The sequence below is a fragment of the Zeus faber genome (genome assembly GCF_960531495.2).
Source record: "Zeus faber genome assembly, chromosome: 5".
Taxonomy (NCBI): Eukaryota; Metazoa; Chordata; class Actinopteri; order Zeiformes; family Zeidae; genus Zeus; species Zeus faber.
This window is the reverse complement of record NC_137192.1, coordinates 4,835,034-4,853,764: the sequence shown is the minus strand read 5'-3', so window position 1 is coordinate 4,853,764 and position 18,731 is coordinate 4,835,034. Positions and strand designations below refer to the sequence as shown.

Below are 18,731 nucleotides of genomic sequence, written 5' to 3'. Positions count from 1 at the left end.
GTGGAGTTAGGCCGTTACATTTACATTTACATTTAGTCATTTAGCAGACGCTTTTATCCAAAGTGACTTACAAGGGAGAATAACATTCAAGCTACATTGCGAGAGAGACATTAGTGTAACAATAAATACTGCTAGGTAGTGCTAAGTACTTGTAAGTTAGGAGAGGAGGTACTCTCTGAAGAGCTGGGTCTTCAAGTGCTTCTTAAAGACAGAGAGGGAGGTCCCTGCTCTGGTCATTTTTGGCCGCTCGTTCCACCAACGTGGAACTACAAATGAGAATAACCTGGATTGCCGTGGCTGTATGGCCGGCAGAGCCAGGCGACGCTCATTTGACAAGCGCAGCACCCAGGGGGCAACATGCGCTCTTACAAGAGCATTTAAGTAGGTGGGAGCATTCCCAGCAATCACTCTGCAGGCCAGCATAAGAGACTTGAACTTGATGCGAAAGCTACAGGTACCGTTAAAATGTTTATCACCATTTTTGTGTTTTTTGGGAGGGCCACACAGGGCGGGGCTTTGAGCGGGGTGCTCCCCGGGTGCACAAGGAGCTGGAACAGAGTCCCGCTCCCGGGAGTGCACGGAGCTGGGGAGACACAACGCTCCCCGCAACAAATATCCCATTTTCTCATGTTCTATTATTAACTTCAGGACAACCCGACAGCCCGTTAATGGTTTTCTGATTTTGGATTTGTATATGTATGTATTAGATCAGTGATATTTGAAACTTGAGAGAGGCTGCACCTCTCCCGCGATTGAGCATGGTTTCAGTGTCTTTAACGGACACGACCCCAGTGTCTCAGAGCAGAGGGAACTGCCTTTTTTTGCTTTTCAATTTACTTAACAATTCTTTTTATCATTCAAATTCGCACACATTTTTCTGTGGTGAGACAAACTCAGAACACTTATTTCTTGTTGCTTTACAGAGACTATAAATATATAAAGCACCGCGAGTAACGGGAACACTTCCTCAGTCACCCCCCCCTTGTGTCCCCACTACGTGGTACAATCCGCCACCGTTGGTGTGTGTGTGTGTGTGTGTGGTTCTGGCCCTTAAGCTGTCTTTTTTTTCTAACTTTTCATCTCTGGGGAGCCTCTTTTTAAAAATGACAAACCAATGTGACCCAATTTACAATGGGACATATCTATAAACTGTGAGCAGAGGAAATATATCATATTTTTGAACATTCTTTCAGAAGCTATTTCTACATGAAACAATGCTATTGTAGCTTGAATAGGTGCACCAACCATTTCTCAGACATAAGAACTGTTTGATAAATCACAAGTTGTTTTATGCATGTATTATTGAAGATGGTTGTGGCAGGTGCCACATGCAACCCGAATAACGTTTTCAGGGCCCTCCAACGCAGAGACACAGACAATGGGGTAGCAGACACACAAGTTTATTGTTGCAAATGGGCTAGGTGGAACAAGCCTAGGAGCAGATGAACAGCATGTCATGACAAGGGCTCCTCTCCTGTGTGTGTGTGTGTGTGTGGGGATTGGGATTTTACCTGTTGCTCCTTAGACCAACCAACGAGCAACAGGTATACAGCCACACTGATCCTGGGCCCCTATTACCTAGACCCAGGACAGGTGTGGCTGCTAACTATCCCCACACCACAACGGTATTTACCTATTTTACATATACTGTATGTTGATAAATGAGTCGCAATATTGCATTCAGGCAGTTTAGAGGCTCATTTTAATTTCTTATTATCATCAGTAAAACAAATTGTGTATTCCCACAACATTTTCAATACTATTGTCATCACAATAACACAGAATTCTGCAAATTCCATTTGTGTGACCCAATTAAAATCTCCCACAACTCACCCGTGGGCCGCACCCAACCAAAGTGCCCCGTGGACTAGATACATGATACTGACCCTGCAGTTACTGAGCTCCTCAGCTGTGAAGATAATGCTTCCACACTTCTTCCCGGGAATCCCACTGAGAGAACGAGATAGAAAAGCAGAGAGAGGGAGAGAGAGAGAGAGAGAGAGGGAGAGAGAGAAGTAAGTGAAAGAGTGCACTTGTGACTTTATCACATGACTTGGTTGCATTTGCATGGCATTTCAATTACATGAGACGCTTTCTGGGCAGCATGCATAATCTCTTGGTCTCCCACCACGGATTTCACTGCAGCCCATCACTTTGCACGACCAGTGACATAAGCACTGACCCTGATCAGAGCCTGAGCATAACCAATTATCCTATATGGGAAGAGGCAGAAGGGCAGAGAGAGAGAGAGAGAGAGAGGATTCCCCATCTCCTGCTGAAAAGAGGCACCTCACTGATCTTTCCTCCGGCTGATCACAATTCCATATCTCACTTACTAATTGCTCTTGAGGGAATATTGGACTCTCCATCCAGTAACTAATCATGGGTCTGTCTCTCTAATGCTGTGTAAATTGGATCTGGATTGGAGCATGTGCTCTGAAATTATGTTTTTTATTTTCTTACTTTTTCCAAAAAGGGGAAACAACACAGTTACAATGTCTTGGTGCAGTGCTTTCCACTTTGATTTCGAGCAATGTGAGAATGGCTAAACAATGTTGATTGTTTAAAGTAAATGGTTTTAGCTCTGGAAGTCAGTTTCTAAAACACCCTGTCCACTTATTTGTCCTACCGTTGAGAGCATCCCTTTAAAATAGAGGTGTATTCATTTCCCTTTCAGACTTGTGATCGAACATTACTTGGCTGAAAGAACGTTCAAATCAAAAATCTGCCATTTCACTGATGAAATCATCATACTGTGTGAGTAGTGCTTGTGCTGTGTGAGACCACAAGTTGCCAAAACGAAAGAAAGGTCTGATCCAGAATGGTCAAAGGTGCGCCTTTGACCATTCTGGATCAGACCTTTCTGCATTCATCCCAAAAACATGTTTGGGGGTAATTTTCACTTTGTATTTTGGCTCACCTGAATGCAGCAGTGTCCTCATTTTTAGTCTCATGGAAGTGGCAACCCTATACGCAAGCTCAAGGAACCATCATGCTGAATAGATTGTCCATCCATTGATTGTCCATCTATCACCAACCAACCAACCAACGAACCAACCAACCAACCATCCAAGCAAGCAAGCAGGCAACCAACCAACCTACCGATCAACCAACCAACTAACCAACCAACCATCCAAGAAACCAAGCAACCAACCAATCCACCAAGCAACCAACTAACCAAAATCGAATCAATTACAGTTTTGGTCCCTGGGTGGTGTGAGTAGTGCCTGAAAGTGAAACAATACAGATGGTCTCACTTTGGCCTTCTCCTGGCTGGTTGCAGAACAATTGTAAACCGTGTCTCTTTTGCCTATAAGTAAATGGGATCATTTAACCAACACCAGTTGTTCAATCGCCGAGCTGAAATCAGGAAGCTGTTCAAAGATCACCAAGATTCAACAAAGTTGTAAATACACATGACACTCACAGTTGCCAATATATACATACCTGACAAAAGCCACTCACACAGACAGACACACACACACACACACACACGGATACACAGATACACACACAAACACACACACACACACAACCACCCTGGCTGGTTGACACAGGTGACTGAAAAGTGAAACAGTGCCCATTGAGGTGAGATGAATTCACACCTGTTCCCTTTTTTCCTATGCCTCCCACATGGCTACCTTTTAAACAATCTTTCCTTGGTTCCGGTCTTTTAATGGAGAAGGTTAAAGTTGATTAATGGACTGATGTCTCCCAGCGCAGGGGCGATGGTAATGACTTTTTTTCCCCTCCACATGCTCAAGTCATCGTCTTGCTAACGGCGGGGCAGGCGACTGTGCATGATAGACGATCGAGAGACAGACATGAATAAAAATCCCTTGCGCACACAATCTCACAAATAAAGTCCCCCCGTGGTTGTCACAGGGTGGCAGCTGTTGTGGGGAATGGACACTTTCCCTTCAACGCTCTGTTCACGCTGTGAGAGAAACGATCTGGCTTTTAAGAGGTATGTCACCGAGCTGAAGTACAGCGGGATGAAAAGAATCGATAAAGCAAAGGATGAAGTAAATGGCTTAAAGATGTACAGAGTCCAATATGTATGTATGTATGTGTGTGTGTGTGTGTCTGTGTGTGTTTGTGTGTCTAGTGTTATCGGGCAGGAGTTTTCCCACACACACTCAGTCCTCCTCCCACACCCTCCACTGCTTGCTGAGGGTCCCCTCTCCCACACACACATTACACAAGAGCTCTCGCACTCAATATCACACACACACACATACACACACACAGCAAACAGCTGTGCTCCATGCAACGCCAACAGAACACCCATAAGCTACAGGACAAAAAGCCAAAAAGCGATTAAGGTTTTGCCTTTTGTGCATTGATTTATCGGAGCGTAGGGTTACTTGTTGTACCCATTGTGTCGTATCATGCTGTGACATTTCCACAGGAATACGCACTACTTTTCCTTCTCTGGCACGGAGAGCCTGATTCTCCATTCATGGTTTTCCACGTAGGTTAATTCCATATGTATTTATTCATGGCGTTGGTGGGGATCCCCGCGCAGCATTTAGTCAGCAGCACGACAGCACACTGCCCACATAGGTATCCTGGCGACCCTGTTGTGTAAGGCCAGGATCTGCTCTCCTCAAGCACTGCCCTCGTGTGGCCAGGAGAGATTTTATAAAAAGTCATCGTGATTATCCTTTTTTCACGTTTTCATCACATTCAACCCCTGTTAGGCTGTTGCTGTAAAGAACCAACGGGTTCCAAACTTCACACACACAATGACCACACATTCACAGTACGTCTGTAAGCGGAACTGTAAGATAGAAAGGGTGACAGAGAAAGTGTCCCCATTGCGCACACCGCTTGTTTCGTTCCATCAGGAAACTGAATAAAATAAAATAACCTACATCCAAAATTAAAACACACTGTTTTGGTGAGCCAATCATGGGCTCCCCATCACTGGCGTGTCGTGGGCACAGTCGGTACCGTCAGAGAGGGAGTGATTGGGGCACAGAGCCAGCCCTGCGGGGCTATTTTAGATCAGGGCCTATTCATAAAACATTTGGGGCTGAAGCCCCGGACGCCCACCTCTAATGATGCCACTGCTGTCACTTTATGCCATTTGTTGACATGCAAATAATCAGGAAAGAGATTTCTGAATTTCTGAAGACCTATTTTTTTGTCCTAGTTGTCGTTTGTTGCTAAAATGGTTTATTTTGTTGACAAACAGGGGATAAAGGTAATGTATGTCAAATGGTAAAGAAGACCCAAGAGAAGGATTTCCAAACAGGAGACATTCAAATGTGTTTAAATCGGAGCCGTGAAAGCAGGAGATTTCAAATGCGAGAGAGCTGAGAGTACGGTATTTCATTAGGCCCCCACAGGTCTCCCTGGTCCACACACAGTCAATACATCAGAATTTAGCGTCTGCTAAATGTAATGTAATTTGCCTGAGGGTTTTTTTTAAGTACTAAATCCTAAATCTAAAAATGGACAGCGACTCAGTACCTCCCGTATGGCACTTCAGAGTGCAGAATGAAAGCAAAGTGGGATATGCACGAGACGTGATTAACCAAGCCTTTAAGCTGTGGCAAGTTTAGTTCTCAAACCGTCACAGCGGATGTCCAGTGATTCACACTGCCGGATTTGAGAATCTAATCTTTCAGAAATGTTAATTTGGACGTCTTCCACCACAACAAACCTACGAAGCAGGAAGTGGAACAAACACAGGGATTGCCTTATTACATTGGGATACGGTGCATATTCATTGAATAATTTGCTGTTAAATCTTCTTTATCCTTTAATTTCTTGGGAGTGTGTCTCCCAACTCGCAGAGGCCTACAGGTTGGCGCTTATTCATCAGCTCCAAAAAGTGCGTCCAAGTGTGTATGTTTCCAATTAAAAAACAATACCTGGAAACCACTGACCACTGACCCCTTGGTTAATAAAATCCCTCCCTAACTTTTTAAAACAAAATTCCACCCAGAGATGAGTGTGCACAAACACTGTGGTCTAAAATATTTATCAGGGCTTACTTATTTACAATTTTAATAATAATAATAATTAAAATAGTAAAAATAATTGTAATTATAATAATAACCTCTATTTATGTAACACCTTCCATACATGAGATGTAACTCGAAGTGCTTTACATTAAAATAAGGTTGTCAGATAGTGACAGTAAAAGCAAAGCAAGCAAAATGCATTTACAAAGTACAATAATAAAATTATTAAAATAATGAAATACATTCAAAACATGGTAAAAATAAGTGTTCCTCAGAAAATTATTGTCCTATTTAAATTCTGAGATTTTACTATCATGACACCTAAAATGCACAAAATAAACCCATGTGCTAACTTTTCTTGCTTACATTGTCTTTTTTCCCAATTACTGTTTCTCTCTCATCTACTTCCTAGAATCCTAGACAGAGATACACATATACACATTTTGTTTGAGAACATTTTTACTTATCCAATCATTTATAGCAAGTAGACAGGTAGTTAGAGCATATTCGGCATCTGCAAGATTTGCCTCCAATTTTACGCAGATTTGAGGTTCTCAAACCTTATAACAAGGTTACAAAGTGGTGCAACTGTAATAAATACAGTATGTGTGTCATCAGCGTACAGAGACAGCTCAACCCATCAAAAGGCAATTGGCACGTTGGCACTGAAAAAATTCCTGTAGCTACATAAAAACAGCATGTCAGAGGATTATTTGGGCACCCTGTGCCTACCACAGAGGCGAAGGTACATTTTGAAACTCAAAACTCAATATGCCCACGTACGCACGTAGGCATATTGAGTGTCCTTTCTGCCGACACCTCACATTTTTGCCTGTATCCACTGTTCTCTTCTTAAAGGCTCCGTTTTGTCGGTATATCAAAAGGGAGTTCTGGGTTCTTTAGCCTGATGGTGGTGCATCCCACCACACAGCATATGCACTTGCAAAGTCAATGGGATAAAATGTTAAAGATGATCATAATTCAAAGCAGCTGAAGTAGGTGTTATTTGTAGTGAAATGGTATAATATATTTCCGTGGCGCTTTACTTTGACTCGAAGATTTCTGCTCACACTTACCCCCACCCCATGAGATGTTGAGCATTGTCCTGCAAAATTAGTTCAGTGAATAGAGAGCTTTGTTTAATGATTTTCACCTTAAAAAAGACGTGATGAGAGGTGAAAATTGGAGTCATACAATAAAAATAACTTATCAGTCCCAGTCAGTAAAGAGAGCACCGTCTTGGCTGTGCCATATGACAGCCCTAAAGGCAGCGCCATAGGATTTACTCCAAGCTTTACAAAGAATGAATTGTTGCCATGGTGATGATGTGATTGGTCAGAATAATAGTTGGACCGTGAACAATTCCACAAAAAGGCAAAAGCTGTCAGTCACTGGGTGAGGGATATATAGATGGAATAATAAGAAATAAGACTCGTCCAAATGATTTTGGACTTTGCTTGTTGTTGATGAATAAAGCTTTGAGGAAAAAGCCATACAAATGTCCAACTATCAAACGCAACTGGACAAAAGTGACTAAATGAAGCACCTTAATTTTAACCGGCCACTTATTCATCTGAACATTTATTCAGCCTACAGAATAGTAGTTCGTAGTCCAGGCACCCGAGGCACTAAACCAGGAAAGGTTTTGGTTTGTCAGCCCGAAAGAGCCTGTCTCATTTCTCATTCCCACCCCCAAGTTCTGGGAGTCTGTGACTTATGATGTTTTGCGGCTAACGGAAAAGCGCATACACTCAAGACTGTCAAGGAATTAAGGCAAATCAGCCGGGGGCTAAAGCAGTAAGGTAAGGTAGCGTGCACCGATGGTCGTATGTGACATAGCTGGCCGCCACCACTGCTGCCGAACCTCTATCCCTCCTTCGGTCCCGCTCCTGTCACCCGGCGAGGGGGATGACAGGGGTGACAAGGCGGCTAACAGCAGGGGCTGCTGCTCATTCAATTATCCAACACTCGATGAAAAGCTTTCATGTTCTCCATAGAGAGAGAGGTATGGGCTGGGAGAGAGAGGAATAGACGGGGGGCAGAGGGGAAGGGGTGGGTGGAGGGGGGAGGAAGCAAAGCAAAATATAGACAAAGTTGGAAAGCATGAGATGGCACGAGTGAGAGAGACAGAGAAATAAACAGAACGAAGGTATCAGGAGACTCAGCTCTTCCTTATTTTGCTCTAATTAGAGCCTCTTCATGTTCTCTCTCTCTCTCTCTCTCTCTCTCTCTCTCTCTCTCTCTCTCTCTCTCTCTCTCTCTCTATCTCTCTCTCTCTCTCTCTCCATTCCGCTCCCTCAGCTCCTTTGCTCTCCATCACATATGGAGCAAGATTGTACTATTGCAGCCCTATTCACAGGATATTTGCAATAATTGCAAAAGTTGTAATTGTATTCAAAAGATACCTTAAATTAACGAAAACATCATTACTCACACTAAGATTTTGTGGCACAGTTACAATTCACTATAATTACGTTTGCAATTCTTAGAAGCACACTTTTAGGTTTTATTCAAGGAAATGGGAATGCTGCCTATAGAGTGCTAATACAATAATAGTGTATAATGTTCAAAAAAAGTCACCCATTAATAAACAGTACTAATGTACTTCACATATGATATAGATTTATAATAAGGACAAATATTATGCATTATATATTATATGTAAAATATCTATACACGTTACACATATGTATCATAATTGCCCCTTAATGAATGGATGTTAAGAATTGTTTTTTTACTTCAAGTGCTGGTTACATGCTGACATTGCAAGACCAAACCTGTATTAAGTATGCTTTCAGACTTTCCCTTTCCAGGCTTTCAGGGAGGGATAGACACAGGAGGGATAGGTATTTATTACACAGACAGTAAAACTATCTTATAAAAAGTGAAACTAGCTTAAAACTAGCTTATCAGAATTATTATAGATCTGTTCCATTCAAATATGCCAGAGCAACCCAATTGACACAATGAAGAGTTATTTCACAAGTACGGACTATACTGGTGAACTGGCATCCCTCAACGGAACAGATCCATAAATATTGTTGATCGGTATGATATGGGTTGGGATGATAAAGGTCCATATAAATAATACAATGACTCTCTACGATGTAGAATCTCTAGAATGTCTCTTTAATACAATGAATTACTCTCTTCCGGTTTCTTTCGTAATTTGTAATTACAGTGGCAAAAATAAAAATTCAGATGTACAACTTTTCTGAATGTGGGTGTGATTCCCTCTGTAAAATCCCACTGAGCATTGTAACAGTTATAAACCGTCAAGTAAAATTTAGCTCCATACTCAAATCTGTCTACTCTACTGATGGATTTATTTGCACGCATTTGTGTGTCGATCTCGTCCCTCTTTAAGCGTGAATGAATTGTGTTGAGTGCTGCACTGGAGTTTTCAATTATAGCTCCATCACCAACTTGGCTTGTCTCAGGGGCCCAAGCTATAAATTCATTATTAGGGTGCGTGATTTGAAAAGAAGGTTTCTCGCAAACCAAATGCAAAACAGCATCGTCTACAGCTGAGCGAGACGCCCCAAAATAGAAATGTAATTACATAAAAACAAACACAAAAAAAAAAAAACAGTACACTCCGTGTACAGGCTGAATTGGAAGGATATGAGTGAAGGTGACTACAGTAGATTGTTTTTAAGAATACATAATTCACTGGAAACTGTGTCAAGCATCATAATTCCAGGGAGGGTTGAGGCATACGACAGAATATCCTAAGGAAAAAAATTACAGAGAGAGAGAGAGAGAGAGAGAGAAAGAGAGAGAGCTAGAGAGAGAGCGAGAGAGAGAGAGAGAGATGTGCCCTTTTCTGGTGTACCCCTGGAGCAGTTAATGAAAGATAAAATTTGTACGCTGGCCTTTTTAAGTAAAGGGGGGCAATTTATTATGCATGTTTGTTTTTCTCTTGCCTCATGCTCACCCTCCTGTGAAATGTGATGAGAAACTTAATAGAAGATGAGAGGAGGACTTTTAATTGCAGACGAGGAGCATTATAATTCCTTTTCATTGATATTTAAGTGGATTATCTGTGTTTTGAAGCAGAACGCAACTCAATTGACTAAATGGAGAGAGGGGCACAAAAAAATAAAAAGGACCATTGTTGTTGTGCTTCAGGTTTTCTGGTGCCATGCTGATGTAGCCTAAAACAAACTCTTGCTCAACACAAACAGAGATTATTACACAGATTTAAAAAGCTGGGGAAAAAAAGATGGTGTTTGTTTTTTGTTTTTTTAAGGAAAATCAGCTCAGACAAATACACAGGCAAAAAAAAAACTAGTGTGATGAGGAGCTTTAATTAATATTTATAGTTAAGTTTGGGCGTTAACAATTTTGTTATAAAATTTGGAAAATTAAAAGTCAGTTTATGGCTGCACAGGACGGTGATAGAGGTCCATGTTCTTCTGGGTCTTGTGTCCTCCGGTCAGAAATTCATACACAGAATATCAGATAAAAACCCAACTACTTTTTAATCAAACTAACAAATTCATTTAAAATGTAAATGAACTTGTAGGTTGGTTGCTCGTCCAAAAATAACTCAATTACATGCTACATGTTGCTCTGCAATGGTTGAGGTAAGAGGTGGACAGTTTAAAGGTATAAAAGTGTCTCTGAGGATCTCTACAACTCGGCAGGGTCGTGGCGCAGGAAACGTGGCTTCAAAAAACCACAAAGAGAACGAAATCTGCATGGCAATGAGCCAAGGATATTAAAGTTTCCAGGTAAAAACGATGGTCACCGGAGAGAAGTGGGAGACAATGGCCTCTCACTTGTTTTATTTGAAATTACCTCCTTCGAGGGCCATTGGTCGAGGGGTGGACATGTGGTTCGGGTCGCTGGTCCGCCAGCCCCCTCCCCCGGTTGGAAAGGGATCGACAATGTGAGAGTAACCGGTAAGAGTACAATGGGGTAGACTTTATGGTTTGCTGGACTCAGATGATGGTCCAGCATGCCTGATTTGACACGGGGCTTTGGTGGCGGCATCATGGGTGGAGATTCAGTGTTTGCATGGGGATCTTCACATGTATCCGTTGGTACGGCTTGGAATTCGTTACAAGGGGAAAAAGCACAACAGGAAAAAGCATAAGGTGAAGGTTGTGGTTAGCTCCCGCCTGTCACACTGCCTTTGGGAGTACGGATTGGCCGGGGTCTGACACTTTAATGAGAGAGGTTGGGGGAGTGAGCTTCACGGTTGGGAGGAAAATGTAAGTGTTATGTGACCTGTGTTGATGCTGAGGGGACCAGTGGTTACTACGGAAACTAGAGCAATCGCGGGATGGTACCCTACAAGTGGCCTTTGAGCGGGTGGTTAAAATCAAAGGGAAATTGGTGCTTCCAGACACCATGCTCACTCACCCCTATTTCTCTGTGAAAAGGGACACTCTGTCAGGAGAGGAAATAACCCAGTTGTTGGTTCCAAAAAGCTGGCGGGAAATTCTTTTCCAGGCAGCTCACCATAACCCGATGGCCAGTCACGATAAAACACTGCAGTGATTAATGGCAGATGTGTGTAAATGGTGTGCCCGTGTCCCAAGTGCCAATAAGTCAATCCTCCGGCTATACCAACCCATGCCATTAAGGCCACTCCTCCTAGTTGAGGCGCTGTAAGAAAGACTCGAAGGTATGGAACTCATTTGGCCTTTAGACCGCCATGCCTGTGGGTATCATTTCGTCTTGGTCCTAGTCGACTATGCAACCTGGTACCCCGAGGGGGTGCCATTGCGCATTATTACGGCCAAAACCTTTGCATAGGCACTGTTTCAGGTCATCTCCTGAGGGCACCAGGGCACTTCTTTTATGTAACATACACTTTGGAAACTGTACAAGCTACTTGGCGTCTCCTCAATTCGGACCAGCACCAACCACCCCGAGAACGATGGCCTGTTGGAGTAGTTCAATAAGATGCTGAAGAACATAGTTCCTAAGTTTGTGCACAACTATAGCCGAAAACTAGGATACATGGTGGGACCCTCCGTTATTTGCTGTGCGGGGGTGCCTCAGGCCTCGACAAGATTTTCTCCCTTTGAACTCCTCTTTGGCAGGAGAGACCTAATTAAGGAAAACTGGGAGGAAGGGCCAGGCTCCAGTGAAAACAAAGTTCAGAATTGTATGGACCTGGGAGCAAAACTACACGTGCTGTGGAGCTTGTCACTGGACAATTTGCTCCAGGCTCAGGAACGTCAGCCCTGGTTATACGACAGTTGGGCTCGGCTCAGGCAATTTGCTCCAGGAGACAAGGTATGAGAATTGCTCCTATGTTCAGCTCTAAATTACTCGCAAAGTGGCAAGGACGATTCGTGGTCACACAGTGGGTTGGGAGGTCAATTATAAGGTTGTGCCCCACCCCTGTCAAACAGAGGTGGGGCGACTCAGATTTATCACCTTAACCTCCTAAAGGAGTGGAAGGAGCATGTGTCTGTGTCCGGCCGTCACGGTGATCAAGGGGGATAAGTTGGAGGTTGGAGGTTCCAAAAAAGACAGATTCGGCCCCAGTCCATTTCCATTAACCATCTCTCACCGGCCAGAGCGTGGACATGGCCACGTTACAATGGCAGTTTTCTTATGTCTTCTCTACCCTGCCAGGACACACGTCTCTCATTCACCATAATGTGGAGACGACCCCAGGGATGAAAGTAGGCTCCCGGCCGTACAGCCTGCCCGAACATAAACACAAAGTCGTAAAGGCAGAATTGAAGGCCATACTGGACATGGGGGCGATAGAGGAATCTACAAGTGACTAGTGCAGCCCCATCATGCTGGTAGGTAAGCCCGATGGGTCGGTCCGCTTCTGTGTAGATGACCGAAAGGTGAACGTGGTGTCAAAATTCGATGCATATCTGATGCCCTGTGTCAACAAACTCCTGGACCGGTAAGGCGGGCCCGATATTTTACGACACTTTAGTTAACCAATAGCTACCGGCAGATTCCCTTGTTGGCAGAGTCCAAGGAAAAATCTACTTTCTCTACTCCGCAGGGGTTGTACCAATTTGTAACACTCCCATTCGGGTAGCCCCAGCCACCTTTCAGAGACTCATGGAGTCCTGAATCCACACGTCTACACCACCTTAGATGACATAATAATTCACAGTGACACCTGGGGGTATTAAATTAGCATGGGGGCGCAGTGATTGAGTCCCTGAGTCGGGTTGGGCTCACTGCCAACCCTAAACAGTGTGCGGTTGAGCGGAGGGAGGTACGGTATCTGGGATAACACTTGGGTGGTAGGCCTAAGTCGGTTTTGGGGTTATGTGTCAGACAACGGGGCATGGCTAAGCCACAGGGTGTTAGGCCCACGGCTTCCCAGCGCTACTAGAGGCCGCTCTTGCCCTATCTGCAGCTCCCTCCTTGAGCCAATTTCACAGACCTGGGATCGATTACCTTCATCACTCACACAGTATTTATTTTACAGCTCCCCAGTCATTCATTGCCAGACTGTCACCTAGCTTACCAAGTTGTATCGCTACTGGCCTAGCTCCTAGCTCCTAGCTCCTAGCTCCTAGCTCCTAGCTCCTGTTCCAAGTCCCTAGCTTATGTCTCATTGTTTCGTCTTCCCCTTACCTGCTTGTCTCCTCTTGTCAACCCAATCTGTCCGTCCCTCTCCATCCAGCCCGGTTCCCCGTCTCTCCACCCGGATCCTGGTCATCATCATCCCTGCCCAGCCCTGCTCCTTCCCTACCTGACCGGGTCCCCCCGGCCATATCCACTGAGTGGTCTAATAAACATCCTTCGTCTGCCTCCTGTCCCTCTGTGTCGTGCGTTTGGCTCTCTCCTAGCTCCGGTTGTAACAGTATGGTCTGGCCATAAACATGGACCCATCCGACACAAAGGGGCTCCGCCACGCACTCCAGAGCCAAGGAGTGCTGCTTGGTCAACATGACCATGCCCTCCAGGACATCGCGGACCACCTCCGGACCATCTCGGCGGCCGTCAGCAGCCTGCAGATTCCGCCGGCTCCTCCGGCCCTCCCTCCTCCCTCCACCATGGCTCCTAGCGCCCACCTCGTCCCCTCTGAGCCCCACGTTCCGGCTCCAGCACCCAACGACGGCAATTTCGGCACCTGCCGCGCCTTCCTAGTGCAGTGCGCGGTGGTTTTCCAACAGCAGCCATCGTCGTACGCCTCCGATGGCGCCCGCATCGCATTCCTCATCTCCTGCCTGAGAGGGGCAGCTCTCAGCTGAGGTTCTGTGTTTTGGAGTCAGGGGGGCCCCCAGAGTCTCTTCTATGATCTGTTCACCCCCAAAATGAGGAGAGTCTTCGATCACTCAGTTCGCGGCAAGGGGGCGTTGGCGGTCCCCAAGAGCCCCGACCTGTCCTTTGTTCCATCACAATATCTGTACCTGGCCCCTGTTTTCAGCAAGCAGGGCGCGCTGTCCCTATCACATCATCGCCCCTATGACTGCGCAATCAACCTCCTGCCAGGCGCCCCCCTCCCCTGCAGTTGTCTGTATAACCTCTTCCGGCCCGAACAGGAGTCCATGGAGACCTACATCCGCCACTCTCTCACCGCCGGGATCATTCGCCCCTCGTGGTCTCCGCTGGGTGCAGGGTTCTTCTTCGTCACCAAGAAGGACAAGACCCTCCGTCCCTGCATTGACTTCAGGGGACTCAACGACATCACAGTCAAGAACAAGTACCCCTTACCCCTGATGGACGCAGTCTTCGTCCCCATCCGGGGTGTCACCCACTTCTCCAAACTTGACCTCTGCAACCCCTACCACCTGGTCCGCATCCGCGAAGGGGACGAATGGAAGACTGCCTTCAACACCCTGCTCAGACACTGCGAATATCTGGTAATGCCTTTCGGTCTGTCAAATGTCCCAGCGGTCTTCCAGGCCCTAATTAACCATGTCCTCCGGAATATGCTCAATTAATTTGTCTTTGTGTAGCTTGATGACATTTTGATCTTTTCCAAATCGCTCTCCGACCACATGAGACACGTACGCCTGGTGCTGCAGCGGCTCCTGGAGAACCGTCTGTTCGTCAAGACCGAGAAGTGTCAAGGGCAAGAAGTCTTCCATGTTCCATCTGTTTCCTTCCTAGGATTCATCATTGGCCAAGGGAGGCTGGGGAGCGACCCCAAGAAGGTGGCCGCCGTGACAGAGTGGCCAATCCCCAACAATAGAAAGCAACTCCAACGCTTCTTCGGTTTTGAAAACCTCTACCAACGCTTCATCTGAAACTTAGGCCGTATCACCACTCCCCTCTCAGCCCTTACCTCCACCGCAGTAGGCTTCAAATGGATCCCCACGGTCGAGGCTGCATTCCTTGACCTTAGAAGCCGCTTTTCCTCTGCCCCAGTCTTGGTCCAGCCCGACGCCAACCTCCAGTTCGTGGTAGAGGTGGATGCTTCAGACACAGGGTCAAGAGCGGTACTGTCCAGCGCTCTCCAACCGACAGTAAGCTCCACCCCTGTGCCTTTCTCTCCCGCAGGCTCACCCCACCCGAACGCAATTATGACGTAGGCAACTGGGAACTCCTGGCCGTCAAACTAGCCCTGGAGGAGTGGCGCCACTGGCTTGAGGGAGCAAATCACCCCTTTGTTGTCTGGTCCGATCATAAGAACCTGGCCTATATCCGGATGGCGAAGCGGCTCTACTCCCGGCAGGCCAGGTGGGCGTTGATCTTCGGCCGGTTTTACTTCTCTCTATCCTACCGCCAGGCTCCAAGAAAACCAAGCCTGACGCCCTGTCCCGCATGTTCACGCCAGAGGAGAATGCAAGGGATCCAGAACCCATCCTTCCACCCCCTTGCCTTGCCGCCATGCTCACCTGGGAAATCGAGTCCCTTGTCACCCGAGCACAGGAACACCAGCCCAACCCAGGTACCGGACCCCCTAACCGCCTGGCCGTCCCTGACTCCGCACGCTCCCAGGTTCTGCAGTGGGCCCATGCCTCCCGCCTCAGCTGCCATCCTGGGATCACCCGCACCCTGGCCGTCGTCCGCCAGCGCTTCTGGTGGACAACACTGCTCCTTGACACCCGGTCCTTCGTCTCTGCCTGTCCCACCTGCACCCGGTCCAAGACCTCCACCCGACCCCGCTCCGGCCTTCTCTGCCGTTACCCATCCCGACTCGTCCTTGGTCCCACATAGCCGTGCCACAACACCTATGCTACCAACCCCCGCTGTTCCCTGCCCAGAAGGCTGAGATCGCCTTACCCTCCGTCCAGGCCCACATCCGTCGCTGCCAGAGGACGTGGATGAGGGCCTGCTCTGCCCAACTCCAGGCCTTCGCCAGGAGTAGGGCACCGTGCGTCCGCACCCACATATGTCCCCAGACAGATGGTATGGCTCTCCACGAAGGACTTGCCCTTCAAGGTGGACTCCCGAACTCGCTCCCTGGTATGTTGGTCCCTTCCCCATTGTGTCCATCATCAACCCCTGTGTCGTACGCCTCCGCCTCCCTCCCTCCCTCCGCGTACACACCACCTTTCATGTCTCCCTGCTTAAGCTAGTGGTTTCCAGCCCTCTCTCCCTCCCCGCCAAGGCTCCACCACCCCCTCCGCACCATTGACGATCACTCTGCCTACACAGTGCAGCGCAGGCTGGACGTGCGGCGCTGGGGGAGGGGTCTTCAGTACCTCATGGACTGGGAGGGGTACGGTCCAGAGGAACGCTCCAGGGTCCCCTGGAGACAGATCCTGGATGCCTCCCTCATCCGGGATTTCAATCACACTCGCCCTTCCGGTTCCAGATGTCCGCCAAGTGGAGTCCATAGAGGGGGGGGTACTGTGAGGCCCACAGCCTCCCACGCCACTAGAGGCCACTCTTGCCCCATCTGCAGCTCCCTTCTTGAGCCAATTTCACACACCTGGGATCAATTACCTTCATCACTCACACACTATTTATTCTACATCTCCCCAGTCACTCATTGCCAGACTGTGTACTAGCTTACCAAGTTGTACCACTACTGGCCTAACTTCTAGCTCCTAGCTCCTAGTTCCTAGCTCCTAACTCCTGTTCCAAGTCCCTAGCTTATGTCTCGTTGTTTCGGCTTCCTCTTACCTGCTTGTCTCCTCTGATCAACCCAGTCTGTCCATCCCTCTCCATCCAGCCCGGTTCCCAGTCTCTCCACCCGGATCCTGGACCCCCCCTTCCTGGTCATCATTGTCCCTGCCCAGCCCTGCTCCATCCCTACCTGACCGGGTCCCCCCGGCCATCTCCACCGAGTGGTCTAATACCATCCTTCGTCTGCGTTTGGGTCCCTCCTAGCTCCGGTCGTAACACAGGGTCAACCTAATCAGCCTCATTAGTGCTGATTGGTTGGACCAGGTCGGGAGAGCTTTCTTATCTGTTGTTTTGTCTTGCAGTGGGGATTGCGTTGTGAAGGATGCGGAAAGCCTGCTGACCAGACTGCAATCTAGGAGAAACCTAGAGTGATTAATGTGCTTATTTGATGTTTTCGTTTTAGCCAGCGAGCTTTTTCTATTGATTTATTAATAAAGACTTACGCCATGTGGCGCCTCACTGCCAGAAAAACTCCCTCCCTAAACCTGTGGGTAGACTCCCACAGCCCGCTATGGAGCAGCTATTAGGAAGCTGTTAATAATAAATGGCTGAGATGACCGAGAAGGAGGTATGCAGTGGGATAAGGAGAATGGGCTTTGAAATAAAATAAAATGTTGGGACATGCTCATGAATGACTGGGACAATCTCAAGGAGCTAGCTAGCAGCGCCTCCTGGGGAGCTAGATGGAAAAAAAATATATATATATATTTTATTTATAAAAGAATTAACATATATTAAAAAAAAAAAAAATTGGGGGGGGGGCATTAATTAATTAATGTCACAAACCAGCAAGCCCGCTCTAATTTAGAGTATTTGCAGATTCGCTCCAAGACGATCATACCAGTTTGGCTTAGAGTTTTTTTTGGCATTTAGACGCGTCGCCATTAAATCCAATCCAATCCTCCGACGTATTGGTGCATTGGACATAGACAAAGTGTCAGGGGTCTCAAGGGGAATCCTGACCTCCTTCTCCAGGTGCTGTGAGATGGAGAAAGGGGGGGTCGGACGGAGGTGCAGAAGGACGACACAAGGTGCGCTACAGCTTTTTCGGGGCTTGACCATGGCTTCCCAGTTTAACTCTGATGAGCTCAATGCTTGATCACATGCAACCTGGGTATGCTCATTTGAAATGTATTTCCTTGATAACATCCACCTTCCGGAATGACTTGAAATGATTATTTGCATCAATCTATATTTTTGTTTGGTCATTCTTCAGTGGTATGTAGTCTTAGTGTTGAAGATTTGCTTATAGTAGTATGTCCAATATGTATAAAGACGCATCGCAGTAAGACAAATCAAATATCCATTGGCAGTTTAGACCATTAGGTGCCTCGTGAATTTGTGTTTCCTATTTTTTTAAATCTTTTTAATTCATAAAACATTTAATGTTTTAGTTTATCTGTCTTTTTGCTGTTGCTTTTCCTGGGGGCGTTTCTGCTTTCCGCATCAGAACCGAGCGAGCGTTCGGGTAGGTTGTGCGCCCGCACACCGAGATGTAGGTCTCCAATTCGGACTGCACCACCCCCCCCCACACACACACACACACACACACACACACACACACACACACACACACACACACACGCACACACACACACACACACTCCCCACCCGGCATGGGCTGCAAGAGGGAATAACTGAGAGAATGCTTTTAGATCCAGGCTTTTAGCTGCATGCAAACGTGAAAAACCCTGTTTCCAGGAGCACCCCCCCCCCCCCCCCCCCCACGTACACACA

At 46.7% G+C, this 18,731-nt stretch overlaps 1 protein-coding gene across 1 annotated transcript in view; it reads right to left on the bottom strand.

Moving 5' to 3' along the window:
• The window catches only part of LOC307230148 (copine-9-like), a gene marked incomplete at its 5' end in the record, with an annotated part of 130,339 nt that overhangs the window by 30,995 nt on the left and 80,613 nt on the right, over positions 1-18,731 (bottom strand). Inside the window, one exon of the mRNA XM_080000374.1 lies at positions 1,887-1,950. Coding sequence (XP_079856500.1) covers positions 1,887-1,950 — 64 coding nt within the window. The remainder of the gene's footprint in view (positions 1-1,886; positions 1,951-18,731) is intronic.